General features: G+C 41.0%; 2 protein-coding genes across 2 annotated transcripts in view; both read right to left on the minus strand.

The window, feature by feature from the left end:
* Window positions 1-27584, minus strand: part of LOC123242097 (phospholemman-like) — a 236045-nt gene that overhangs the window by 80445 nt on the left and 128016 nt on the right. The gene's annotated exons all lie outside the window — the stretch shown is intronic.
* LOC123242095 (E3 ubiquitin-protein ligase TRIM17-like) lies at window positions 12371-20939 on the minus strand. The gene is made up of 6 exons (XM_044669603.1): window positions 20541-20939; window positions 20177-20284; window positions 16266-16547; window positions 13845-13867; window positions 13595-13692; window positions 12371-12651 (listed from the first exon to the last, which is right to left on the minus strand). The coding sequence occupies exons 1-6, from the start codon at window positions 20937-20939 to the stop codon at window positions 12371-12373; spliced, it is 1191 nt and encodes a 396-aa protein (XP_044525538.1).

Genomic DNA, 27584 nt, shown 5'->3' on the forward strand with positions numbered 1-27584 from the left:
TATTTGCTATGCACACATCTTTATACACTTCAGTCTGTTCATCATCTGATCCACTTTCCCATTTAACAAAGAGGGAAAGTTAGGTTCAGAGAGGTTAAAGGTCACATTGATATTTTATGGCAGAACTAGGATGAGAATCCAGCTCTTGCTTACTTGTAATAAACCTGTATTTTAGAGTGGCTAAATGTGCGACTCTTCTGTCTTTGCTGCTATCATTACAGTAGCTTTCATGTCAGGTCTAAAGGAGCTTGGCGTTTGCATAAAAACCCTTACTTTTTGTCCTTGTAAGAACAACTCTTAAGACAAAAGGGTAAGGGCAGGGCAAGCTGGATTAAGTGATGTGCCCAGTCACACAGCTAGGAAATGTCTAGGGTCAGATCTGAATCCAGGACTTCCTGACTCCAGGCTTGGCACTCTATCCACTGTGCCACCTAGATTATACACATACATATAGCTTTGTGGGACACAGATCCTAAAGATGTCCTGCTTCTCTTTGCTGAAGAAAGCCTGGGTGGTTCTCCTTGATTCAGGCACCATTCTAGTGGGGACAGCAAAGGCAGTCATTCCCACTCAGACCCACAAAGAGGAATCCCAAGACCTGGGGTTCAGTCTGATGATGGCTTCATTTACACCAGGAAAGGGGAAACCTCTGCCTTAGAGAGTCTGTCTGGGACCCTGAAAGCTATTTGGGAGGAAAGACAGAAGTCAGGGAAGGATGATACGGCATCTCTTGGGAGCAGTGGTGGTGGGGCCTGTAAAAAACGACAGAGGCAGGTGAAGGATCTTGGGATAAAGCCAGGGAATACAGTTATTGTGGGTAACAAGCTCCTGACCAGGGAAGAAACATGCCCCCTAGTTGTAGGACCCTGAGATGAATGCTGGTCACCCAATACTCCTTAGGGTTTTCCCTTTATCATCACCTCCTTAGGCCTATTAGAAAGCAAGAAAAATCTCACAGCAGATATTCTGGGGCTCATCTTTGATCGCTGCCCATGATCAGCCCTGATGTTGTTTTAATACAGATTACCCTAGAGGCATTTGGCTATACAAACCTAAACCTTCCACAATTTCTTCAGTGAGAGGAGCACAGAGCAGCAATTTTGTAAGCCTCTGGACTCTGACCCAAGGCCTGTCATCCTTGGGGTCTCCAGCTTTTGGGGGGAAGGTTGTTTTGCCCTTTGTTTGTAGAAACCACAAAAGAAAGTTAGAGCTAATGCCAAAGGACAACAATGAGGAACTGCCCTTGCTTTCTGCTCCTATTCTAGTCCCCTTTGGTCAATGGGATAAAAAGAGTCTGGTTTTGACTCTGAGACTTCCAGGCTCTCCTCTCCAATCCATCCATCCTTCACACAGCCACCAAAATCATCTTCCAGAAGCACATGGGACTCCCCTGCTCAAAAAGCTACACTGGCACCCTAACTGCTCTTGGGGAAAAGGTAAAACTGCCAGTTTGGCCCTGAAAACATTTACATTCTTGCTCCAATTGGCCTTTCCAGGATGTCACAGATTATTCCTCTTCACACACTCTGGTCCAACCCAAGGTACCTACTTGTTCTTCCCTTCTCCCTCTGGGCCTCTGTATCAATTATCCTCCGTGCCAGCCTTGCCCTGCCTCTTAGGTTTCAAATCTTCTTTTAAAACTCAATACAAAGAGGATTGGAGGAGGAGAGGGAAAGAACATGAATCATGTAACCATGGAAAAATATTCTAAATTAATCAATTAAGTAAATACAATTTAAAAACCTCAATCCATTTGCCTTCTCCTACAGGAAGCCTTTCCTGATGGCCTTTATTGTTCTCTCCAGTAACCAAAAATAGCTCCCTGTACAGGATGGATTTCTCTGGTAGAATGTCAGCTCCTGGAGGGCAGGAACTCTTTTTCTTTTTCTGACTTGGTATCCCCAGCCCTTAGGCCAGAGGTAGGTGCCTAATCCAGGCTTATTGGGCTGGAGAGAATGTGAGAACTGCTCAGCTCAGGGTTCTTCTCAGGCCTTTAGGGCCCAAGTCAAGTCAGTTTCCTCCATGAAGCCCCCCAGGCTTCCTTCTCTTTTGAATTCCTGCAGGACAGGACAGGACAGGACAGGACGGTCCCAGTCTGCACCATGCCAGTAAGCACCGCATCCATCCTTTCTTACTCTCATCACATCTTTCCAGATGGGTCAGGAGTTCTGGGGCAGCAGGTAGCTGGTCTCAGGCTCGTGTGTGTCTCAGACGGTGCCCAGGGCAGTGCTGGACACAGAAGCTGCTCAGGGAAAGCTTCCTAACTGGAAAGAGAAGCTAGGTGGTGCAGTGGGTAGAGAGCTGGTTCTGGAGTCAGGAAGACTCCTCTTCCTCAGATGGAATCCAGCCTCACTCCCTCCTCTTGTCACCCTGGACAAGTCACTGAACTCCATTGGCCTCAGTTTCCTCATCTGGCAAATGAGCCAGAGAAGGAAATGGCAAAGCCCTCCAGGATCTTTTCCCAGAAAACCCCCAATGGGGTCAGGAGGAGTCAGACACCCCTGAAATGACTCAACAAGGACAGGAAAGTTGAAAGGAGGAGCTGGATGGGATCATCTCTCAGCTCTTCATTTCTCCTCAGCTGTGCCCTTTGGATCTGATCCCCCTTCATCATAATCTGCCCCTGGGCCTCCCCTGACCTCCCTGCTCCGTGAGCCCCTCGAGGCCTGGCAGGCTCTTCTGCTCATTTGTGTCCCCAGTGCTTAGCACATGGCAGCCTCTCAGGAAATGTTGGTTGCCTCCTGTGTCTTTGAACCTCAGTTACCCAATTCTCCAGTGAGCTGAGCCATCCCAGCATTCCTAGAGCAATCCTGGCCTCTAGTGGCTGTCAGAGGAACTGGAGGAGGCCTGTGGCCTCTACCTACACTCAGGATTTGGGCAAGTTCTGGCTCTCAGAGAGACCTCCCAAAGCTGGCTTGGGATGGTGCCTGGTCCTCAGGCCATCAGACAGGAAGGAGAGTCAGGCCTCGGGTCACTGCTAGCCTTGAAGGGCTTAGAACACAGGGCAGGATTCCCCAGAGGTCCCAAGGAAATAGTTCTTCATGTTGTGTTCTCATCCTCCATCCCTTTTCATTGTCTCCATCAAGTGTGCCTTGGAGCAGGGGATGTGTGGAGAGCCCTAAGATTCCAGAGCAGAGGCTCCCTTGGAGGTCATCTGCTCTAACCTACTTATAGACCAGTGATTCTCAAAGTGGGAGCTGCAGCGATCCAGGGGGGTGCAGTGATGGCCACGGGTGCATTTATCTTTCCTATTAATTGCTATTAAAATTTTTAAAAATTAATTTCCGGGGCGCTAAATAATATTTTTTCTGGAAAGGGGGCGGTAGATGAAAAAAGTTTGGAAACCACTGTTGTAGACAGTATTGCTTTGGGATCATCCTAGAGAAGTGAGGATGATTTCCTTTAGTGGATTTCCATCAGATATCTTTCTTTTTTAGATGCTACTCAGAGACTGCTGAGTTTTTCTCTCTCCTGTGCAGTATTCATTTATACTAAGAAACATATTCTATTTGGATGCACTACTCAGTGACTCACCAGTACATCTGATGTCATGCCTAGTGTGACTCCAACTCCACATCTAGAATCACAAATATAGTCTATCATATTTTTGGTATGAATTACATACTTGTTAAAGAAGACTCAGTAAGAGAAGTGCCAGATTTTCGAATGTAATGGACTTCTCTACTAGCAGCAATGCAATGATCCAGGACAATTCTGAGGGACTTGTGAGAAAGAACACTATCCACATCCAGAGAAAGAACTGTGGGAGTGGAAACACAAGAAAAACAACTGCTTGATCACTTGGGTTGATGGGGACATGATTGGAGACGTATAAATGATCACCCTAGTGCAAATATCATTAATATGGAAATAGGTCTTGATCAATGACATGTATAAAACCCAGTGGAATTGCATGTGGCTATGGGAGGAGGATGGGAGGAAGGGAGAGAAAGAACATGAATCATGTAACCATGGAAATTTTTTCTTAATTAATCAATTAAATAAAATTTAAAAAAAAGAAGTACCAGATTTTTCTAAATAAACTCCTCATATAACCTCCTATGTACCCAATAATTAAAAAAAAAAGAAAAAGTCCTGCTCCCAATTCCATGGATCTACTTGCTTCTCTCTTTAGTAATTTCTCTGGATATCATTGTGATATTTTAGGTGATAACTCCACAGTTCATTACCCATCCCTCCCCCAAACTCCAAACACTGATGATGCAGTTCATTAAACCAATATTTCTTCTCTCCACAGTAGACTTCAACCAGCATCAAAACTAGCCTATCCAAGTCTCCTATCTGGTGATTTGAAGAGTGGAATATGGAAGAGCCCAGCTGGCAGTACCCAATATCAGTGACAGATTCAGAAATTTTCCCTAAGCTTTTTGTACTTGGTCCTTCATTTCAGCGTGTTGCTGGGAGTCAAAGGTGCCAAGCAACACTGATTGAGGTGTTCTTGGCTATGATGGAATAATGTGGCCCAAAGACTTCTCTGTGCTTATGGCTATGGAGTCCACAGTGGCTACTGTCTTTATGCAGAACTCTATATGAAATATTGCCAGGAAATGGTGTCCTCTGAAAAGGTGATAGTTTTCTAGGACTATGAATTTGGAGAGAGATCATTTCACGAAGAGGAAAATATCTCATTCATACTTTCCCTATCTAACTCTACTTCTCAGGAACCCCAAAACTCTTCTTTCTTATTATCAAAGTTATAACAAGATTGCCCTCTCGTAATAGGCGATTTCCTGACATATGGCCTTCTAGCAGGATACGCCACAATTCATATATAATTTTATATGAAAATGATTAGACCTACTTAGCCAGTCTCAAATCCCATCCACTCCTAGCTCCTTTCTACAATGCCTAATGCTTCTTGGCCACTCTTCCTATTTTATTTCTTGAAAGAAATATTGTAAAAGAATTTTAGAACTGGGAAGGACTCAAGGGGATAAATGATCAAAACACACTCTTAATTCTACAGATGACAGAAAAAAGTTCTAGAGAAAAAAGATCAAAGATCTTGCCCAGCATATCTGCACTTCTTGAACACCTCACCCCAGACCCCATTTACTTTGTACTTACTTTGCATGTATTTTTAATTTCGTTATCTTTGTAGGTGATTTTCCCAACCATGGGAGGATATAAGCTAGAGACTTGCTTTATTTTTGTCTCATTTCTTCAGTGCTACGTGTATGACCTGGCACATAGTTGGTGTTTAATACTATTTGAATTTAATTGAATATAGTAAATTAATCATAGGATCAAAGATGGACAGGTTTTCAGAGAGGAGGGACCTTGGAGTCAGCTAGTTCAACTTTCTTATAATATAGCTGAGGCTTAGAGACAGCAGAATGCTCAAAAAAATTGAATAAACTAGTTTTCGAGGGGGGGAAAGATGACATGCTTCTAAATTTAATCTGAATTATTAACATTTTCTCTATCACTTTCTTCATTCTAGACAACTAACCTTTTCTGGGCAAGGTTTGCAGATTTCCAAGATGTAAACACTTGGGCTGAAAATTAACAATTTGCTCTCTCAAGGCCTTGAATTTATTCAAGCTGGCTCCTGCAAACCCTAGTTTTAAGAGGTTAATGATTTGCCTAAGGCTTGGCAAGTAGTCAGTGACATTGAGCTAGGGTTTTAATACAAGTTCCCTGGCTGCAAATCATTCAAAAGCTCTTCTCCTTCCTTACATTGTGAATGGAACTAAGACAAGTAACCCCAATCTCCCTAGAACCCAGTCCAGTGGTTTCTGCTGGTACCATGGACACAATGATGGAACAAAACTTAGAAAAATCATAGGGAATTAATAAAACAAAAATACTGAGACAATAACTTAAGCAAAGTTGTAGGCTATTGAATTCCCCCCAAAAAATATCATCTCTATGGAATAATAAATTCTAAATATTGCTATTTAAGTCTTTTTAGTCACATCCCATTCTTTATAATCCTGTTTGAGTTTTGGGGCAAAATTACTGGAGTGGTTAGCTATTTCCTTCTCCAGCTCATTTTTAAGAAGAGGAACTGCGCAAAATAGTGACTTGCCTAAGTCACATAACTAGTAAGTGTCTGAGGCCTGACTTGGACTCAAGTATTCCTGACTCCAGGACTTAGCATTGCACCACCTAGCTGTCCTCCAAAAGGAGAGGTCTATTTAAAAAAAAAAAAAAAAAAAAAAGAGCCAGTGTGGATACTTGAATCTCACTTGCATCTAAATCTCAAAGGAAAGAAAAATACACACACACATATACACCAACATACTTGTCCAGTGCAGACATTTTGTTTTTTTGCCTATACAGATTTGTAAGAGGGTTTTTGTTTTTTTTCTAACCTTTTCCCCGCCTCAAATGGGGTGTGGAAAGCAGATTTTCACCATTAGTTTACTTTGCTTTGAGTATGGTCTACTCATCCCAATAGAAGAATTTCTAAATCTCCTGGGATTTCCCACATGAGTTCCAGTAGGATCTAGGACTGACAGCGAAGATTCATCAGCAGGACCACATTGGGCGGTTTTCCCCAGACTCACAAATGGTAGATTTCCCTGCCCTCGGGGCAAGAGAAAGTTATGGTGCCTTCTCCCCAGTTTCTGAGACATCTGATGAAAATTTAAAAACAAAAACAAAAAAAAACTATGTCCACATTTAGCTGTGCCTGGGTCTGTGAAGAATTCCAGGCAAATAAGAGCAGAAAATCTTCTCTGGATTTTTAATCACCTCCTCAAGCAAGATTTGATGGAAGAGTGTTGGAAACTGGGACAGCTAGATGGTTCAGTGGATAGGGAGCCATGCTGAGATGGGAGGTCTTGGGTTCTAAACTGACCCTTCCCTAGTTGTTTGATCCTGGACTTGACTGCCATTGTCTAGCCCTTACTGCTCTTCTGCCTTAGAACCAATACTTAGTATTTCTGTCTAAGGACAGAAAGCAAGGTTTAGAAAAAAAAAAAAATGTTGGAAACCTATTTATAGCCCTCAGAAACTCCACAAATTAAGGAGGGTTGGAGAAAGTCTAAACCTCTCCCCACCTAATCCCCCAAGTGTTTTGAACTAAATTGGTATTCATTTTTTAAATTTTACTGGAGTCAGTTTTATTCTGTTTGCAGGGTTCAATGATCAGTTTTACAACAAATACAAAAGCCTAATGTATTTTTCAATAGCTAACCAAAGCCAATTTAGAAAAGAGACAAAATTCAGCCAAAGGAGCCCCACAGAAAGTCAGGCTAAGTACTTAAAGCTATAAATATTATCACTGGAGAGCCTCTAGCCTTTGTTTGCTCCTCCACCCAAAAAGCTGCATATCAGTGGCACTCTTTAGAGAAGAAGAGGAATAATCCAGCTCCAGGAAGTAGTCCCGCCTAAGGGACATATTACCCTGAAGCAACAGCTTGAAGAAAATAGGAAAAGGCAAACTATCAAGAGTTTCAATTATTCTGAGGTTCTACCCCCAAATATCTTCCAGCTAATCTCATTATCACCACAAAGCCTATTCTCAGGCACTTTCCAGCACCCTCCCGGGAAGCTTTCAGGTTAATCTAGTAAGCAAAAGGTTTACAAATTCTCTGGGCAATAAATCCCATAACCTGAGGACAAAATCTTGGGAGTAGGGCACTCTTTTCAAATTATAACTAGATCTCCGCACTCTTCCCAACTCCATTTGCTCAGCTATGGCCTCTGGGGGAGACTAACCCATAGCCACCTCCATTCTGGGACAGAAGAGGAGGATAGGGGGAAAGAGAGAGACAAGAGAAAGCAGAGTGAGAGAGAGGAGATGAGGTGGTGGGGAGGACTGAGGAACTTTCTGGTGCCAGAAAAATTGGAGGTTTTAGGTGGGTCCCAGGATGGGGAAATCAGGGCATAGTGTACAGCATGACAGGAGATCATGGTCATCACTGACTAAAGCCTGGATGAAGCCGAGGCAAAGAAGTGTGTCCTGAATGGAGCCTGAAATGCACTCTTTTTAGGATCTAATGTGACATCAAAATGGCTCTCTTCAGAACTCGTCCCTAGAAGGAACCTTGTGAATCCCTAGCTGATGCTGCTTGAACAAAATGCCTTTTTCTTTTCTTTTTTTAAACTCTTACCTTCCATCTTGGAGTCAATGTTGTGCATTGGCTCCAAGGCAGAAGAGTGGTAAGGGCTAGGCAATGAGGGTTAAGTGACTTGCCCAGGGTCATACAGCTAGGAAGTGTATAAGGGCAGATTTGAACCAACAACCTCCCATCTCTAAATCTGGTTTCAATCCACTGAGCCACACAGCTGCCCCTCAAAATGCCTCTTCTTGATAGAGGATGTGGCCAGGCCTCAACAGGACTAGAGTAGCTGCCAAGGCCTCTGGGGAGTGACTTCTTCAGATTCCCTACCCCACCCCATCCCCAAGATTCTAACCATCTTCATTTTTCTAGAATTTTCCTATTCAGGTTTAAAATGTAAATGTTGCTCTTGACTCATTATGCTATGCCTATGCAACAGATGACCAAGTCATTGATTATACTTCTGACAAGTTTTCTTAAACCCTTATCTTTCGTCCTAGAAACAGCTCTAGGACAGGACTAGGGCCAGCTAGGCAAACAGGATTAAGTGACTTGCCCAGGGTCATACAGCTAAGAAGTATCAGAGGTCATATTTGAACCCAGGATCTCCCACCTCTGGACCTGCCTGTCTGCTGAGCTACTTAGATGCTCCCTGTAACACCTTTCAAACCTATTTCCTATTCTGCTTTAGTAGGAAACAGATGAGGCTTATTTCTGTCACAAATATAACTCTTGAGCTGGAGGAGTATAAACACTCATGTAATCAATTTGCTCCCAAGGAAATAAACTTGCTTCAAGAGTAGGGCTGCACTCAATACAAAATCAATTAAAAAACGGAGGGGAGAGGTACTCAGTGGATAGAGCACAAGGACTGGAGACAGGAGAGCCTGGGTTCATTTCTAGCCTCAACTACTTCCTAGATGTGGGACTCTGGAAAAGTAACTTAAGACATCCACTCTCCAGTTCTTACTGGTTTTCTGCCTTAGAATCCATTATTACACAAAGAGTTAAAAAAAAAAAAAAAAAAAAAAAAAAGGAATATTGGGAAATTCCAAAGAAAGGTAAATATCCTAGGAGTCAAACTTCAATGTCCCTCACTGGGGGGTGGGAGGGAGGCAAAACTAGGTGAGTTCTGATTTTCTTTTCCACAGGGTCAATGGAGACTCCTATTGAACTCTCAGGTGGAATTTCAATGGGTGCTAGGGGTTATGGATATAACCTGTGGGAGGGAGAAAGTCAGATGTATATTCCTGGAAAATGAGGGCTAATGCTGGCTCTGACTCACCCTCAGACATGGCCAACAATAGGACCAGAAGAGTTTGCTCTGACAGGTCCTATCTCTACCTCAGGGAAGGGAGTATGTGGAATAAAACTTGAATGGGTTGACACATGCACCTTAGAAGCATAAGGCAGGGGGGCACAACCAGGGGTCACCCCTTTTCTATTGGTCTGTTTTCTTGTCTTTCAAAGAGTTTCTGCTCCCTTAAAGATATGTTAACTGTGCTTTTCTTAAGAAAAAAGTATGAGGGGGAAAAAATTAGACAAGGGAATTAATTCTAGGGACAGAGGCCTGAAATTTATCTGATTGGACATGGCAAAAAATGCCAAGAAAACAGATGATACCATAACACCAAACAGAAGAGTAGAGATTGCTTTAGAAATGGAAAAATTTTTAAAAAGACCACCTTTCTTGGAAAATCAGCCTATCAGGGACTTAAATCTATCACTATTTTAAATCCTTATTTTCTGTTCTAGAATCAATACCAAGTATTAGGAATGTGATGAATATGTGAAGTGTATATAATACATGTATATATACATATATATGAATAACACTTTCTGCAGGAGTGTTGTGAGCCTCCAATAATGGAAAGTTATGTTCTTTGTAAAAGTTAAATTGCAAGTTAAAAAATGTATAGTTGTCCGTAAATCTGCCAACTAGTATTTTATTAAGTTCCTACTATGTGCCAATGTATATTGGGTTTAAAGGAAAAAAACCAGTCCGTGCTTTCAAAGAGCTGTCTTAAGTGGGGAGAAAAGATGAAAATAACTATGTACAAGACACCTACAAGAAGGACAGAAGATAATCTCCTAGAAAAGACATTAAAATTAATGGGAAAGAGGGACAGCTAAGTGCCTCAGAGGATTTGAGTGCCAGACCTGGAATTGGGAAGAACTGGCCTCAGGAGACAGATATGTGGCTCAGTGGATTGAGTCAGGTCTAGAGCTAGGAAGTCTTGGGTTTAAATCTGGCCTCAGACATGTCCTAGCTGTGTGACCCTAGGCAAGTCATTTAACTCCAATCCTCTAGCCATAACCCTCTTCTGCTTTCAGATACATCAGTTCTAAAATGGACAGTAAGGGTTTAAAATTTAAAAAAAAAGGCTTCCTATAAGTGGGATTTGGATTTTAGCAGGGATAAGCCAAGGAAATCCAGAAAGGAGCGATAAGGGCAAAGATTTTCAGGTAAGAGTGCCAGTAAAAATGTCTGAGATGGAGTTTGAGAAAGAGCAAGGAGGCCTATGTCACTGGATTGAAGAGAAGTTGGATGGGAGTAAAGTAGAAGTAGAGATAGTAGTAAAGTAGAAGATTGAAAAGGTAAATAGGGGCCAAGTTCTTAAGAGATTTTTAAAAGATTTTATATTGATTCTGGAGATGGTAGGGAACCACTAAAATTTATATATTGTGGAAGAGAAACCCATACTTTTAGAAAGGTGGCTTTTGATAATTGGAGTGGAGAATAGACTTAAGGCAAGGACACCAATCAGCAGGCAGTTACAATAATCCATGAGGTGAAGTTTTGTACTGGGATGCCCAAGGGGTCTTTATGAGAGCTATCAGCAGTGGAAAATTCACAGAATTGGGAAACTTTCCCCTTCCCCCCCCCAAAAAAAAAAACAAACAAAACTTCCAAATTAATAAGAAACATTTTTAAACTTTTCGGTTTCTCTAAAAATATTTCTTTGCACAATTATCCCCATAGGAGTTAAGTAAAATATAAAATGGTCTTAAGGAAATGGGTTATGGGTAGAAACCAAACCCTTTATGAATATCTTTTCCTTCCCCTGAACTCAAATGCAATTGGGTTTTAAGTCACTGTTCTCCATTTCTAATATTGAACATTTTATTGCACTTTGTGCCATCTCTGGTCATTTTAGATACTGATAAATGAGACTAGACCCTTTCAGTCTTTGAAGGGAGTGGTCAAGGAAGGAACTGAGTAGATTAAACCTCTCTTCAGATAAGATTAGGGGTCAGTGAGAAGTCAATGACAATTAGGTTGTAAGCCTGGTTGACTGGGAGGAGACAGTACTGGAAAAATTAGGGAGAGTTTGGAGAGATAAGAGTTGTTTTAAACAGGTTGAGTTTAAGGTGCTGGTGGGGACAAGGGCAGCTAGGTTGCAGAGTAGATAAAAGCACCAAGCCTGGAGTCAGGAGGATCTGGTTTCAAATCTAGACTTTCTAGCTGTGTGACTAACCCCAATTGCCTAGTCCTTGTCATTTGAGACAAGAGGTAAGGGTTAAAAAGACATTAGACATTATACATAAAAGACATTAGAGAGCATACTATCTAAGACATCCAGTAAGAAGTTGGAGATGTGAAACTAAAAGTCAAGCAAAGGTTGATGTTGGCCAAATAAATCTGAAAAACATTTATATACTACATAATTGAATCCATGGGAGCTGATGAGATTATGAAGGGGATTAGAGGCAAAAGAAATTGGACCCCTGAAGAGCTTAACAATTTTTATTGAAGAGAAACTCCTTTCTCAAGAGTTGTTATGAAGCAAGTATTTTTAATAATTCAGAAGTACTATTTAAAAAAAATCAAATTTTAATTAGATTAGACCTGTCTGGTAATTACTGCCAAGGTACCCACCACCTATAGCTTAGAAACATCAAATAAAGTTTTCAAATACACTGGAAATCACCCCCACCCCAAATATTTATTCATATATATTGTGAGATAGATATTCTGTAAGAATCAATCTGTGGCACAACCTGTGTGCCAGTTACCTGAGAGGTGGGATTCCAACAAGTGTTTCCTTTACTCCAACTCTAACACCCATTTCCCATCAATGATACCCTAAATGGAAATGTAAAAGGCAGGAGAGGGAAGGGAAGCTTTTCTAGCTTATTTTCTATTGCAGATCACATTTGTTCCAGACACAGTTCAAGTTAAGAAGACAATACAAGATTCCACTGAGTCTCTTAACTGCCCAAACCAAAACTGCCCTTTGCCCTGGGGTGAAGTAATACTTAACTAGTGAACAAGCAGAATATAGTAGGACCATCCTGAAACTCTCTCCTTCCTCTGCCCGGGCATCTATCTATTCCTAATGCCATTCTACTGAGGGGTTAGGAGGGTAATTACTAAGGGCATTCTCCCTCTCAACTGGCAAACAGTAACAGGAAAAGATGGGATGTTCTTGCTTTTCTTCAGACGTGCCATTCATGTCGAGTTGTGTAAAAGACAAATCCCTCCCATTAATGTAGTGAAGACTTCCAGAAGTATACACAGCATACATCTGACCTGAGGAAATATCTGCGAAAGTGATAGTCCTCTTTCGGTCATCAGTAAATTCATACGGATAATGACACTGCACCAGGCGAGATTCTGCAGAGAAAACAGAGGCTGGGTACTTCAGGGTGCTGAGGGTCAACTAGAGATGGGCTGGGCTCTCTACTGCTCTGTTCTATGTATGGGCAGAAGGTAGGAAGAGAGTATAGTAGAGGAAGGGGGAAAGTTGTTTCCAGATCCTGATTGCCCTTTCTAGCCCCCATAACCACCATCTAAGGTTGGACGAAGTTGGATAGGTTCCACCAATAGACCTCTTTCTTCACCTTTGCCAATACTTGAGTCCCCAAACTCTCCCTCCCAGCCTAGGTAGCTTCCCTTTACCAAATTAAAGGATGAATATAACAAAAGGCCTAAAGGTCAATGATTGTTTGCTCTTGGTTTATATGACACCAGAGGTTTTCCCCAGGGAAGGGAGAGTGGGATAGAAACTCCCTCTTAGGGCAGCTGGGTAGCTCAGTGGATTGAGAGCCAGGACTAGAGATGGGAGGTCCTAGTTTCAAATCTGGCCTCAGACACTTCCCAGCTGTGTGACCCTGGGCAAGTCACTTGACCCACCATTGCCTAGCCCTTACCACTCTTCTGCCTTGGAACCAATACACAGCAATAAATAAATTAATAAATAAAAAAAACTCCCTCTTGTTTATGCAAATTATTAACAATCCATCAGCTTACAATCTTTGGTACTTTGACCACAGGTTCCTGGATAGTCAAGAGATCCAAGATCAGAAATGAAAAAGGTGCAGTGTTTGCTCCTAAGAAGACAGACTAGGGGCAGCAAGGTGGTTCAGTGGTTAGAGAGCCGGGGTCTGGAGATGGCCTTAGAAACTTCCTAGCTATGTGACTGGCCAAGTCACTTAATTCCAATTGCCTAGCCCTTACTGCTCTTCTACATTGAAATCAATACTTAGTATTGATTCTAAGATGGAAGGTAAGGATTTAAAAAAAAGACTGAATGGAGATTCAAAAACCTGACCCTTACCTTGAAATCTCCTCAGAAATTTGGTTAATTCCATGCAGTAAGAATGGCTCAGAAATGGTGTGAAAGGTTCTGGCTTTTGAAGCAACAGCAGCTCACTCCTAAAAGAGTAGAGATATTCAGTTACCACTCTTCACACCAGAGGCCCCTGTGTTTTCCTTGGCCTCCAAAGGCTGTTTTAAAAACAGCTAGTAACTTCACCCCACTTTCTTCAGTGTCCCATTTATTATTTTCCCTCAGAATGCAAACTTACTTTCTCAGTGTTTTTCCTGCATCCTAGGAAAGAAACAGAAAAGAGCAAAAATTGCTAAGTTTCAAGACAAAATTCTGAGACATAAATCCTCTTCCTATCCTCTGGTGGTTCCTTCACTTATATTTTATGTAAACATCAACATATCTTACCTAATTCTTTAAACCAAAATTGGGAAATGCTGAAATCTGAACATTTTAAAATAATTGAGACAAATTTTAAAAGCTCCTTAATTAACATCTGTGCTGTTAATATTTATCAGAAAGGTATATATACCTCTTTCAGGTTTTTCTTCCATCCCTAGGCCAGTTGAGCACTATCATATCATATGGCAAAACATTCAAACATTCATTGGTCTTGTTTTTAAAAGGATAGTTTGCTAATGGATTTTAATTAACCTCATCTCCATAATAACCTGGACCCTACCAATGTCTTTCATTCTAGGGGCTGCCTACAGGTTTGTCTAAAGCAGTAAAGTGGGAGCCACTGCCCCGTGGTGGGTGCTGCAGAGATCCAGAGGGGCAGTGATGGCCACAGGTGCATTTGCAAAAGGAGATCCCTATAGCTTATCCTGAAATATGGGCTGTAATTCAAAAGTTCTTAATTGCATTTCCTTCATCATTTTTAGTGGACCGTGGATTCAGCGAGGTAACCAATTAACAAAAAAAAGAAAAGAAACTGGTTGCAAATAGTCAATCATGGTGATTTGAGATTACTGCTGAGGATTACTAAATTGGTAGCAGCACACCAGGTTCATCCTTCTCATTAAGATTTCAAATGTTTTAACTTTTTTTGCATTACATTCTATTCAAATAGTTTCATAATTTCAAAGTTCAATGTTTCTAATTTATACCTTTACTATATTTTATGAAAAATGTAGAAAACATTAATACATATATATTTCCTATTAACTGCTATTAAATTTTTTTTAAAAAGTTTGGGAACCATTGGTGTAAAAGCAGGGGTCGGCAACCTTTGACCATGAGAGCCATATTTTTTAAAATGTAATTTCGTGAGAGTGGTACAGTGCTCACAGTGCGCGCTACTGTAACAGTGCCTGAAAAAAAAATGACTTTATGGCTCCTGCAGAAAGAGCCATATCTGGCCCTCAAAAGAGCCTCAAAAAACACCTCTAAGTTTCTCTCCTCAAGGAACTTTAAATTCTAATACATTATAACAAATTCACAGATAAACATATAAAACATACAAAGAGGAAAATATGAACACTTTGGGGTTGGAAAATGCAAGAGGGATAAGTAACTTTCTCTGGCAAACAGATGACATCTTAGGTGGAAAAGGTATTTCATAGCAAAAACAACTTATCTTTAATTTAAAGAGGTGGCTAATGGTGAAGAGGTGGCTAAGAGAACAGAGTCCAAATCAGTCTTTAGACACTTATTAGCTATTCTTAACTTGTCTACCTCAGTTTTGTCAACTGAAAAATAGGAATAATTACTTCTCAGGGTTGTTGGGGATGGGAGGAATGGGATGATATTCTTGCAAAGTACTTTGTAAATATTAAATTAATAGAAATGTTTGCTATCGGAGGGAGCAATTTAGGGAGGGAGAACCAACATCTGGGAGTAGCAGGAAGTAGAGAAAAGTTAAGTTCCATTCCCTCCCACTCCCTCATAGCCAACTCCTCTCCAAGCAGATCTGGAGAATGTAGATTGAATTCTGATTAGGAAATTAAAAAAATTTTTTAATCACAGCAAGTTGTTTTTTCCAGCCCATGTCAGAATGGGGGAAATGATACTAGCTGTTCACACTGGGTATGGGTATGGCACATCATGGAGCACTCTAGCCAAAGGTACCAGAAGAGAACTGAAGATCAAGAACCTAACTTTTAGAGGAACAGGTGGCAACTGGTAGCTCTCCATTACTAACCAGTTCTGGATCATATATCAAAGTATGACTCAGGAGGGGTCCTGTGCACATTTTCACATGAGAGGGCTGGGTTTTTGTTTTGCTCCATTTTTATTGAGAGGTAAAATTATCTTAAGATAAGAATTCTTAGTTTGATTTATGTCCTCTTTGTCATGCAAGTAGCCATATCTGGAAGGCAGTTGGTGATAGGGGACTAGATCTCAGGAAATGGAGGAATTTTATCATTTTATTTTATTAATAACTCTTATATTCCATCTTAGAATCAATATTGTACATTAATTCCCAGGCAGAAAAGTGGTAAGGGCTGGGCAATGAGTGTTAAGTGCCTTGCCCAGGGTCAAGCAGCTAGAAAGTGTCTAAGGCAAGATTTGAACCCAGGACCTCCTATCTCTAGGCCAGCCTCTCAATTCACTGAGCCACCTAGCTTAGCTGCTCCTACATAGGACAATTTTTAAAGACAACAATAAATTAGCCTTGGTTGTGGCTTTGTAATTGTTTCACCACCGCCTAGAGTCCAACCCACTAAACTGTTCTCACCTGGAGCAGTTCTCTATCTGGCATCTGAGACTTTTCTTCCAGTATTATGACCATTTCCCTTAGGTCATTCTTGTGTTGGTACAGTTGCAAGTTGCTAATCATCTTTTTCTTTGTGTTTTGGACTTCTTGCTGGACCTCATGCTCCTTCAAGTGCTCAATCATTTCATTCTCCTCCTCATCCAGTTCCACAAGACTGTGGACTTCCTCTTCTTCATCACTCAGGAAGTCACTTAATTCTTTAAATTTTTCCTGAAACTTTTTTCTTGGCATTTCTACTTGTTCCTATAGTGATGCAGACTCAGATGTTAGTTATAAAGAGGACCATAGTCAGCTGGGATTAATTAACTTCCTAGCCTAGTCAGCATGAAGGAAAGTATATTAGAAAGTATACTGTAATGAAAACATATGATTTATCACTTATTTATTTGGGTATATGATTTGGGGTTTTGGTTTTTATTCCACTTACAAAAATGAGTAATATGGAAATGTTGAATGATAATACATGTATAATAACCCAGATTAAATTGCTTGTCAATACTGGGATAGGGGAGGAAAGAGGGGAGGGAGACTATGAATCATGTAACTTCGGAAAACTTGTGTAAGTTTGTTATTAAAATAAAGATAAAACTAAAAAATAGAAAGTATACTCCATTAAGCAGGGTTTCAGAAACCTGAATTTAAGTTCCTGTTCTTTTATCAATAAGCCGAGTGACCTGGGAAGTATAATTAAAAACTTTCTGGCCTCAGACCTTTTGTAAAATTTTAATTATGTTTAAAATTTTTTAATTATATTTCAAATTCTCTCCTCTTTCCTAAGAAAACAAATAGTAACTGTTATACGTGAAGTGGAGTAAAACATTTCAATATTAGCCATTTAAAAAAAAAAAAGGCAAAAAAAATGACCCACATAATATTTCAATGTATACATACTCAAGAGTTCATCAGTTCTCTTTGAAGGAAGATAGCATTTTTTATCCCAAGTCCTTTGGAATTATCGTGGATCATAGTGTCGATCAGAATGGCCAAGTTGTTTTTTTTGTTTTGTTGTTTTGTTTTACAATATCTCCCTGGTTCTGTTCATTTCCCATCCTTGTAAAACCTATTTTCTGATGGAGTATTGTTTGCATAGTCATGGTACCATTTACATCCCTCATTTAATAGCTTTTATTATTTACTAAATAAAGATCAAACTATCTTATCTGGCATTTTAAGTCCTCTATGATCTTGGCCCATTTAATATTCTTCCCCAAATATGGAATGGTTGAGTTTACTCCCCACTTGATAAAGGGTTAAAGGATATAAACAGGCAGTTCTCAAAGAAAGAAATCCAAGATATGTATAGCCATGAAAATATGCTATTATGACCAGGCATGTTATAAAGGTTCTTTTTCTTTTCTTCCAATTGGAGAGTAGAGGTGGGGAGGGTGACATTGGAATTGACAATGATAGCCATATCCTCTACCTTTACCTTCTGTCCTAGAATCCATACTAAGCAGTAAGGGCTAAGCAATTGGTGTCAAGTGACTTGCTCAGGGTCACACATTTAGGAATTGTCTGAGGTCAGATTTGAACCCAGGTCCTCCCGACTCAAGGTCTGGTGCACTGTGCCATCTAGCTGCCCTCTCACAAAAAGGCGTCTTAAAAAGAAATGGCAGGTGAATAACTAAAAAGGGAATTTAAGGTTACAAAGAAAAATAAGTCATAGAAGACTAATCTTATTTCCTACTTGATACAGTTACTAAAAGCAGATGAGGATAATATAGAATTAATTAGTGCTACATTTAAGTAATTCACATTATTCTTGTGGGAAAAAAAGGATATATGAACTAAATGAAGACAAAATTAAATGCATTTGGAAGTAACTGAATGGCTAGATCCAGATAGTATCAGCCAGATGGAATGCTTCTAATGGAATAGCTTCTTTCCTCAAATATAGGAAACTGAATCAATTTATAAAAACAAGGGCCATTCCCCAATTGATAGTCAAAGGAAATGAACAAGCAATGTATGAGAAGAAATCATACCTATCTATATAATTACATTAAAAATGCTCTAATCACTGATTAGAGAAATGCAAATTAAAACAACTCTGAGGCACCATCTCACACCTATGGGAAGTTACAAATGCCGATAGGGATGAGGGAAAATAGGCACACTAATGAACTATTGGGGGGAGTTATTCTAGAGAACATTTTGGAACTAGGATTTAAAAGTGTGCATATCCTTTGATTTAGCAATACCACTTCTAGGTCGGTATCCCAAAGAGATCAAATAAAAAGGAAAAGGACCTATATGTACAAAAATATTTATAACTCTTTGTGGTTGCAAGAATTGGAAACAAAGGGAAGGGCTCATCAATTGGGGAATAGCTGAATAAGTTGTGGTGTATGATTGTGATACTAGAAGAAATGATGAGGGAGGTGGTTTTTTGAAAAACATGGCAAAATATGGAAGTGTGTTTTGCATATCAATACATGTATGACCCAGATGAAATTACTTACCATTTCCAAACAAGGAGAGGGACTAGGTTGAATATTACATGTAATTGGGAAAATAAAATATCTGAATTACAAAAAGAAAGGGAAAAAATGGTAAAATCTATTGCGAATTGGTACAAAGTGAGGAGAGAAGAACCAGAGATCAACTATGAAAGACTTGGCTACTCTGATCAATAATACAATGATTACAGATAATTCCAAAGGATTCATATTGAAAAAAATGTTATTTCATCTCCAAAGAAATGATGAACTCAGTGCAAATTGAAGTATAACTTTCTCACTTTTTTGCATGTATAATTGTATTGTGTACCTTTCTCAGTGGGTTGGAGAAGAATGAATTTGGAACTCAAATTTAAAGTATGCTAAAAAGATAGCTTTTTTTAAAATAGGAAACATGCTCATAAATTTTTGCAGGTGGCAAAAGGCTAGAAAAATTAATACAATTGATGAAGAATTAGGATCTAAAAGATTTTAATGGCTGGAGTTTTGGGAAAACAGAATTCTAAAATCCTGTACTTGGTTACAAAAAAAAAATTAGCTTTCCATGTTTAGCATGTTAGGAAGGCATGGCTAGGTGGGACCTTGTCTGAAAAATATTTGGGGGCTTTGTATGATGAAGCAGCCAAATGAAACTAATGCAAAATTGGGGGCTATTAAGAAAGATATAACTTATAGGACTAAGGTTAAGTCCCTCTGTGGTCAGACTCCAGACCTTCTAGAGGTTCTTCAATTCTGTACTACATTGATGCTATTACCTGCACCCAGAGCAAGGTAAACAAGATGCTAAAGATTTTGAATCCAAGTCAAAAAGAATGAAGATTGTTTGAAAGAACTAGCGACGGTCAGCTAGAAGAAATAAGACTAGAGTATGGGGGGAGGTGATATATATAACCATTGTGTTTAAAGGTGTTTAAAATTTTTCTTTTGTCTGACTCCAAGAGGAAAATGAGGAACAATGCATGGGAAATTGCAAAAACTTCCCATTTAGACTTTATGTCGGGCAAAACTTCATACCAACCAAAGCTGTTGAGAGATGGAAGTTTGCCTTTCCTTGGAGCTCTTTAAGCAGAGTAGATGACCCCTTGTCAAAGTATATTATAGTTGGGATACCTTTCAGTTATGTGTTGGGTTAAATGCATTTCTAAGTCCCTTCCAATTCTATCATTCTAATTTCAGAAGCCTGCCACAAGTTTGCCCACCATGCTGGTTCTAGAGGGTAGAAGGGTTTGGGGCTGGGTGAGCCAGCTTGGCAATACAGAGATGAAGTCCAATCTCAGATAGAAGCATAGGATTTGCAATCACTTTCGTCTTTTGTATTTGGGAGGGTTAATAATGATGATCTACCTTCTCTGGAAAGATACATAAAGGATATACAAACCATTAATGGGGAAGATGGGAGCCAGATATACTTACTGTCCACAGGACGGCCCATGTCCGAGGTACCTTCTTCTCATCTAGTATCAACTTCTGAACATCTTTTAAAGTTTCACGTAAAAGTTTCACCGTCTCCTGGAGCTTTTTCTGCAAGAGAAATGAGTGGCAGGGACTGAAATATTCATTCAGGAGACTTGGGAGGTTAACACCATTTGGTTTAGAGGGGCCTTTAGTCCTCTGCTGTGATAATTTAGTCCCTTTAAGGGGATGATCTAACACTGGAATGGGCAAAATGGAGAAGGGGTGGGGTGGGAAGAGGTACTATGAAATCCCCTGGGGACTGCCATTACGCCTCGGTTTCTCATCTCATAGTATTAGCAATTCTAGCATCCCAGCTACTCACCCTGTAGTCCCCAGCGGCTGTTTCTATGGGTTGGATTGTGTGAGCCTCATGTTCCTGAGATTGTGAACAGGATACACAGAGTAAGGTCTTATCCTCCACACAGAACAGCGTCTGAACCTCCTGGTGTCTGTCACACTTGTTGGATCCCTCAGACTTCTGACGCAGGCTGCGCTGTATATTAGTTTTTCTTCTCCTTAAAGCTGCTTTAAAAGCTCTGGATTGGGAGATTTTCCTGCATTCAGGGCAGGAGAAAAACGTAGAAGTTTGGCTGGAGCCACTGAAACACCATTGGCAAACTTTGTGTCCACAATCCACAGCCGCTGGGTCTGTGAGAGGGGCTTGACAAATGCTGCAAGTAAGTTCATCCTGGAGGCTTTCCTTAATATTGTTAGAAGCCATGAACCTGAGGAGAAAATGAATCAGTGTAAGGGTGGTAGAGACCTTTTCCTCAAGCCCTCAGCTGCCATCCCTCCTGCAAACAGCCACTTAAGAATAAAAGCAATGCCTCCTCCCAGGCCTACAGCTGAGAAGGATTCACATCAAGGGCAACCAGCACAAGAAGCTTCAAGGAGTAATCAAGATTATAGAATCTGACAGCCCAGGAGCATTTGGGTCCTAAGAAAATGGGGAGAAAGGCCAGGAGAGAAGACCTAAATGGGGGAATATTGATTTGGGGAGGCCTGACCCCAAGTATGGTCCAGAAAAATTCAAACAAATTCAACATTGTTGTTGTGACTCCCATCTTGTTTGGGTGCTATTTATGGCTTACAATTGGAAGAAGGAAAACAGCTGTTTCAATCTGAAGAACAAACAGGTTCTAATAGAAAAATAGACAAAATAATAGTTATCTGTAGTCTCTTTTGGAGGGCCTATTGAAACAGATGTTAAGCTGAGGAATAGTAGAATCAGAAGCAAGCAATATCGGAAAAACTGGAAGAGAAACTGTCTGAGAGGAGTGTGTATTGTAGTAAAGTCATCTTCGACCTAAAGGTCCAGAAAGTAGGGAGTAATTTGAAGAAAAGGTCATTGAATTAATTTTGGTGCAGTTTCTGTTGTGATAGGAACAAAAGTCAGCCCTCAAGGGGATGAGATGTTGAGATGAGAAAATGGAAGGAAAACTATTTTAGGAACATAGTAGGGAAAGATGGGAAAGTGGAGGTTGGTAGTTTGAAGTCTGGACAGTTAGGTTTTATAGCAGGCTTGGAGTCAAGAGGATTCATCTTCCTTGTTTCAAATCTGGCCTCAGACACTAATCAGCTGTGTGACCCTGGGCAAGTCACTTAAGCCTGTTTGCCTCAATTTCCTCATCTGTTAAATGAGCAAGAGATGGAAATGGCAAACCACTCATATCTTTGCCAAGAAAACTGAAGCTAGATAATTGGGGTGGGGGAATGCCTGATTCAACAAAAACAAGGTATCTTACAGGTGTGCATGCCAATTGCCCCAGTAGAAAGTCTCCACAGCAGAGAAGATGCACTTCTTGGCCATACTCCCAGCACCTAGCTCAGTGCCTCATAGTCAATACTTAATGCTTTTTTAAAACTTTATTTTAAGGCCCTTACCTTCTGTCTTGGAGGCAATGCTGTGTATTGGCTCCAAGGCAGAAGAGCCATAAGGTAGGTAATGGGGGTCAAGTGACTTGCCCAGGGTCACACAGCTGGGAAGTGTCTGAGGTCAGATTTGAACCTAGGACCTCCTGTCTCTAGGTCTGGCTCCCCATCCATTGAGCTACCCAGCTGCCCCCACTCAATGCTTTTTGATCAAATACTACATTACTAAATTACAGAATGAGAACTTGCTGCCATGAAACCTGAACAAAATTACATAGAACCTGACAGGGAATTTAAAAAATGAATCTCCATTGCTTTTTTAATTGTCTCCAACTTTTTCTAGTATGAAATCCAGGCCTTTCCATCACCTGGTTTTGCCTTCTGTGCTGTTTTTTTTTTAAACCCTTACCATCTGTCTTAGAATGAATATTAAATATCAGTTCCAAGGCAGATGAGCAGAAAGGACTAGGCACTGGAGGTTAAGTGACTTGCCCAGAGTCAGACAGTCAGGAAGTGTCTGAGGCCACATCTGAACCCAGAACCTCCTCTCTCTAGGCTTGCCTCTCAATCCACTGAGCCACCTAGCTGCTCTTGGCATTTACTCTTGTATACAAGGTCCATTTTTAAAAAAAAAGTTACTTTCTGTCTTGGTAACTCTTTAAGACAGAAGAGCAAAGGCTAGGTAAATGGGGTTAAGCGATCTGGCCAGGAGGACACAGCGAGGAAGTATCTGAGGCTAGATTGGAATTCAGACCCTTCTGTCTCTATCCACTGAGCCCCCCAGCTGCCTCCCACTTCTGTGGGTCTTCCTACTGCTTTTAGAGGTCAGTAAGAGCTTGTGGGGATCCCATCATTCACAGCTGCCACATGTGCCAAGTGTGGATGGACAGAAGAGACAAGCTTTCCAGGGGTAAAGCTGGAAGGGGTGGAGGGGTGGACACACCCTTTCCAGAAACAATAGCCAGGATTGACTTGATTACATTCCCAGAGTTGGAAAGTAAATATCAACAAGGAAGGCCACCAAGGATAGCCTGGAGTGCCCCTCCTTACCCTCCTCCCAACATTTCTTTAGGAACTAGCTTCCAAGTACAGGATCTATATATCTAAATGGGAAGTAGCCAGGTGGCTCAGTGGATTGACAATCAGACCCAGAGATGGGTTGAAATATGACCTCAGACACTTCCTAGCTGGGTGACCCTGGGCAAGTCACTCAACCCCATTGCCTAGACCTTGGGGCTCTTCTGTCTTGGAACCAATACCCAGTATTGATCCTAAGATAAAGTAAGGGTTTAAAAAAAAAAAATCAAGAGGCATCTGGGTGGCTCAGTAGATTGACAAGTCAGACACAGAGATGGGTTCAAATCTGGTCTCAAACACTTCCCAGCTGGGTGACCCTGGGCAAGTCACTCAACCCCACTGCCTAGACCTTGCTTCGGTTTCTTCCGTCTTGGAACCCGTAGACAGTATTGATTCTAAGAGGGCAAGGGTCTAAAAAACAAAATTATCTCTCCCTGTAATTCTGTACATACAGTTGTCTGCAAGTGGACTCTAGGAAGGTACAGGGGCCAAGATAATAAGGACTGCTTACAGTCTTAAAGCTGGCAAACCAGGATTTCTACTTGATCCTCACAACACAGAGGTCAGGGTTCTTCCCAATTTAGGCATGGGAAGAGGGAGAGGACGACTAGCACAGGCTCACCCTGCGGGTCAAGGTTATGAGGAAGCATTTGAATTCAGGTCTTCATTGACTTCAAAACCCCAAATCTCTGCCTTTTGCCAAGAAGAGTAGGCAGTTTTCTATAGAGAGCATTTGGAGCCAGTGGACCTGGGTTCAAATTCAGATCTAGCACTTGCAGGGAAACCTACCTTTAGTAGTGCCTTTGGCTGCTTCCTTTGAAGAAACCTGGAGCTCAGGAATTCGATTGCGAGCAGGAATACTCTTGGATGGACCCAGGGCTGGGTTTTTATTAGCTTTTCCTGGGCAAACCCTCCCCTTCCTCATTTACATTAACGAGGGGGGAGGAATGCTGCTTCAGCTGCTTCCTCAGATCTAACCCCCTTTCCCAGCTTGCCCTAGATTCAGCTCCACCCTTGCATTCTACCCAAGACCCTTAGCCTGGCCCTCCTCCCTAGGTGGCCCCTTCCCCAGCACCAGGATAGCCTTCCATTTACTTGGGACGTTTGTATGCGTCCTGTACCTACAAATTGTTCCCCTCTTTCCCCCACTGGAATGTAAACTCCTTGAGGCCAGCCACTTTGTTTTGTCTTTCTTTGTATCCCCCGGAGTTAGCCAGGTTTGGGGGACTGAGTGAATATTTAAGAAATGCTAGAGGCTGATGGATTGATTCCTTTCATGGGGGTGTTTTTTACCTCCCAGCCCTCCCCTCTGCACTTCCTTCACTCTTTAATCAAAGTACTCATTTCTAAGAAACAAAGAGGAAATTTACTCACTTGATCAATTGATCATTACCTGTATCAAGAAGTGAAAAGAATTCAGGGCTGGGGACTCTTTGGGTTTTAAAGTAAATCTTCATATCTGGGGAGGCTTCAGTCTTTAAAGTAAATATTCTCAGGGAAGGGTGGGGCAGCTGGGTGGCTCAGTGGATTGAGAGCCAAGCTTAGAGATGGGAGGTCCTGGGTTCAAATTTGACCTCAGACACTTCCCAGCTGTGTGACCCTGGGCAAGTCATTTGACCCCCATTGCCTAGCCCTTACCACTCTTCTGCTTTGGAGCCCAAGATGGAAGGTAAAGGTTTAAAAAAATAAAATAAAATAAAGTAAATATTCTCAGTTCAGCTGGGTAGCTCAGTGGATTGAGAGCCAGGACTAGAGATGGGAGGTCCTAGGTTCAAATCTGGCCTCAGACACTTCCCAGCTGTGTGACCCTGGGCAAGTCATTTGACCCCCATTGCCAAGCCCTTACCACTCTTCTGCCTTGGAGCCAATATACAGGATTGATTCTAAAATGGAAGGTAAGGGTTTTATAGAAAAATAAAATAAATATTCTCAGTTCAACTGAGTGGCTCAGTGGATGGAGAAGCAGACCAAGATATTGGAGGTCTTGGGTTCAAATCTGGCCTTAGATACTTCCTAGCTGTGTGACCCTGGGCAAGTCACTTAACTCCCATTGCCTAATCCTTACTGCTCTTCTGCCTTGGAACCAATACACAGGATTGATTCTAAAATGCAAGGTAAGGGTTTAAAAAAAAATAAAAATAAAGCAAATATTCTCTCTCATTCTCCTAGGCCTGGTTATAGTATCCTACTGACCATACCCAGTCAATCAATAAACACTTATTAAATTTCTACTGTGCTAGGACTAGGATACAAAAGGAGGTAAAAGGCAGTCCCAGACATAGAGGAATCCACAATCCAATAGAGGAGACAAAGATCAAACAAATATGTTAACAAGTTAACAGGATAAATAGGAAATAATCCTATTTAGAAGAAAGGCATTGGAATGAAGAGGGTTTCAAAAATTTCTCTGTATAAGGTGGGATTTTAGCTATGAAACCAACAGGGGCACAGGATTCACATTTTCTGAACTCCTCTGGACTAAGTAACCACCAGCTACTGGCCAGGAGTCAATGTGTGCCCCCATCCTATCAGGATTGGTGAAAGGAGATCACCTCGCCATCAGGCCATCAGGCCATCAGGAATCACTGTACTGGACTCTCAGAAACCGAGTGTCTTTCCCAGGCCATGCTGCCACTGTCACCAGCTAAGTTCCTTTGATGGGACACAGGATTTAATTTATTTTTTAAATCAAATGATTTATTATAAATATAATATTAAGCACCAGTACAACCAATTAGATATGCTTTACATCAAAGTGCACTTAAATAAATAACTTTCATGAATTAAAAAAATAATTTGTCAGCCAATCCTAAATTTCCACCCTGATCCTTTGTTCATGTATTCCTGTTCCTTTTTTGTAAATTATTTTAATTCTCAATTTTTAACAACAAAAGAAGAAAAATCACTTCTATAACCACAGCAGAAAGCGCATGCACTTGCGCACTTGCGCCCAGGTGTGTGTAGAGGATACACACACAGAGGATTCTATTATTTACTTTTTAAAAAAACACAAATTGTATACTTATCTTTGAACAGTCATTTTTCTATACTTATTAAATTCTTTCTGCCTCAAGCATTTAGAAGTGTTATCATGGCTCTCTTTTTTGATATTATTATTATTTTTTTTAAAACCCTTTCATCCTCTCAATTAAAAAACAAACTTTTAAAAAACTGCTTTAACAAATGAATGTAGTGGAGCAAGACAAATACACAAAGAGGCCTGTTAAAAAATGCTTGTCTGCCTCTCAATCATCTCATCATCTCTGTGTCCACGATTGTGGAAAAGGAGCTCCTGTACAGTCTTAGCACCTATGACCACTGGAAGAATGAATGTGAACAGGTGTGATGGTATAACACTAAATGGCATGACCCTCTCAAGCATCCACATATTGTGGACCTTTTGCCTTATACCTCTCTCATCACCAGGCTAAACCTTCTGAAGTTTGTGGGATGGAAAATAAGCTGCTCCATGGCTTTAACTTTTTTTTTTTTTCATTTGCTTAATGCAGGAGGTGGTATAGCTTGTCAGAAACTGTCAATGAGTTTATTTTTGCTGATTCCCTGCCCCTCCCCCCTTTTTCAATTTTGGAAGAAATGGGTCACTAGATGAAAGAAGGAAAAAGTGATATTACTTGACATGAACACGACTAAAATAAAAACTAAGGATAAAAGCAAAATAAAATAAAAGTGATTCAATTATCATGGTCGACATGGAATCTAGAAGCCCCAAACTTGTAGCCTAGTAAGATCCGATGAACCCCAAGTTTTAGGACTAGCTTGTAAATTGGAGACCCCAGAGCTTGTACTGGGTTCCCCGTTCCCCTGAGAATCCAGCCTGAAGGGAATCTCAGGCTACCAGTTTCAGACTGAATAATGGACCCTCCGCTAAATGACAATCCCCATCAGGTGGGGGGCTAAGTCCTAGTCAAGTGACTCTTTCCCATCATTCTAGTAAGTGGAAGGTCCTGAGTTCGATCCTCGGAAGGAGGGTGGGATAGGCTTCTGGAGACAAGAATCTTGCTGGGCTTCAAGTTTGAGATTTCTAGATTCCATGGCCCAGCTTTTATTTGGTTTCATAAGCATTCCTAACAGGGCAAACCACCAGGCAATAAAGTGGAATTTAAAATCATCCTTGCTCTCTAGGAGTTTACAATCTGGGCCCCACCTTTATCTTCCGCCCCAGCCCTCTCAGGCAACTTCCTCAGGGCCCAGCAAAACAGAGAGGTGGGGTGAGTCCATAATGCCATCTCAGACGCTCACTAGCAATTCACCCTTGGGCAAGTCCTTTAATCTCATTTTCCTCCTTGGAAAAAAGGGGAAAATAAGAACCACCCTGCAAATGAGCCAATAATGACCAAGCTTTTCCCTTTTGTAACTGTGGCTTTGCACTTCCAAAGGCCTATCTAAAGGTTACCTA

Source organism: Gracilinanus agilis, chromosome 3 (genome assembly GCF_016433145.1).
Source record: "Gracilinanus agilis isolate LMUSP501 chromosome 3, AgileGrace, whole genome shotgun sequence".
Taxonomy (NCBI): Eukaryota; Metazoa; Chordata; class Mammalia; order Didelphimorphia; family Didelphidae; genus Gracilinanus; species Gracilinanus agilis.

Coding starts and splice junctions, on each gene's coding strand:
- LOC123242095 (XM_044669603.1), bottom strand. CDS start 20,939: ATGGCTTCTAACAATATTAAGGAAAGCCTCCAGGATGAACTTACTTGC. Junction 20,285..20,540: donor CAGCCGCTGGGGACTACAGG/GTGAGTAGCTGG, acceptor TTTCTCTTGCAG/AAAAAGCTCCAGGAGACGGT. Junction 12,652..13,594: donor ATTTCTGAGGAGATTTCAAG/GTAAGGGTCAGG, acceptor TTTTCTCTGCAG/AATCTCGCCTGGTGCAGTGT.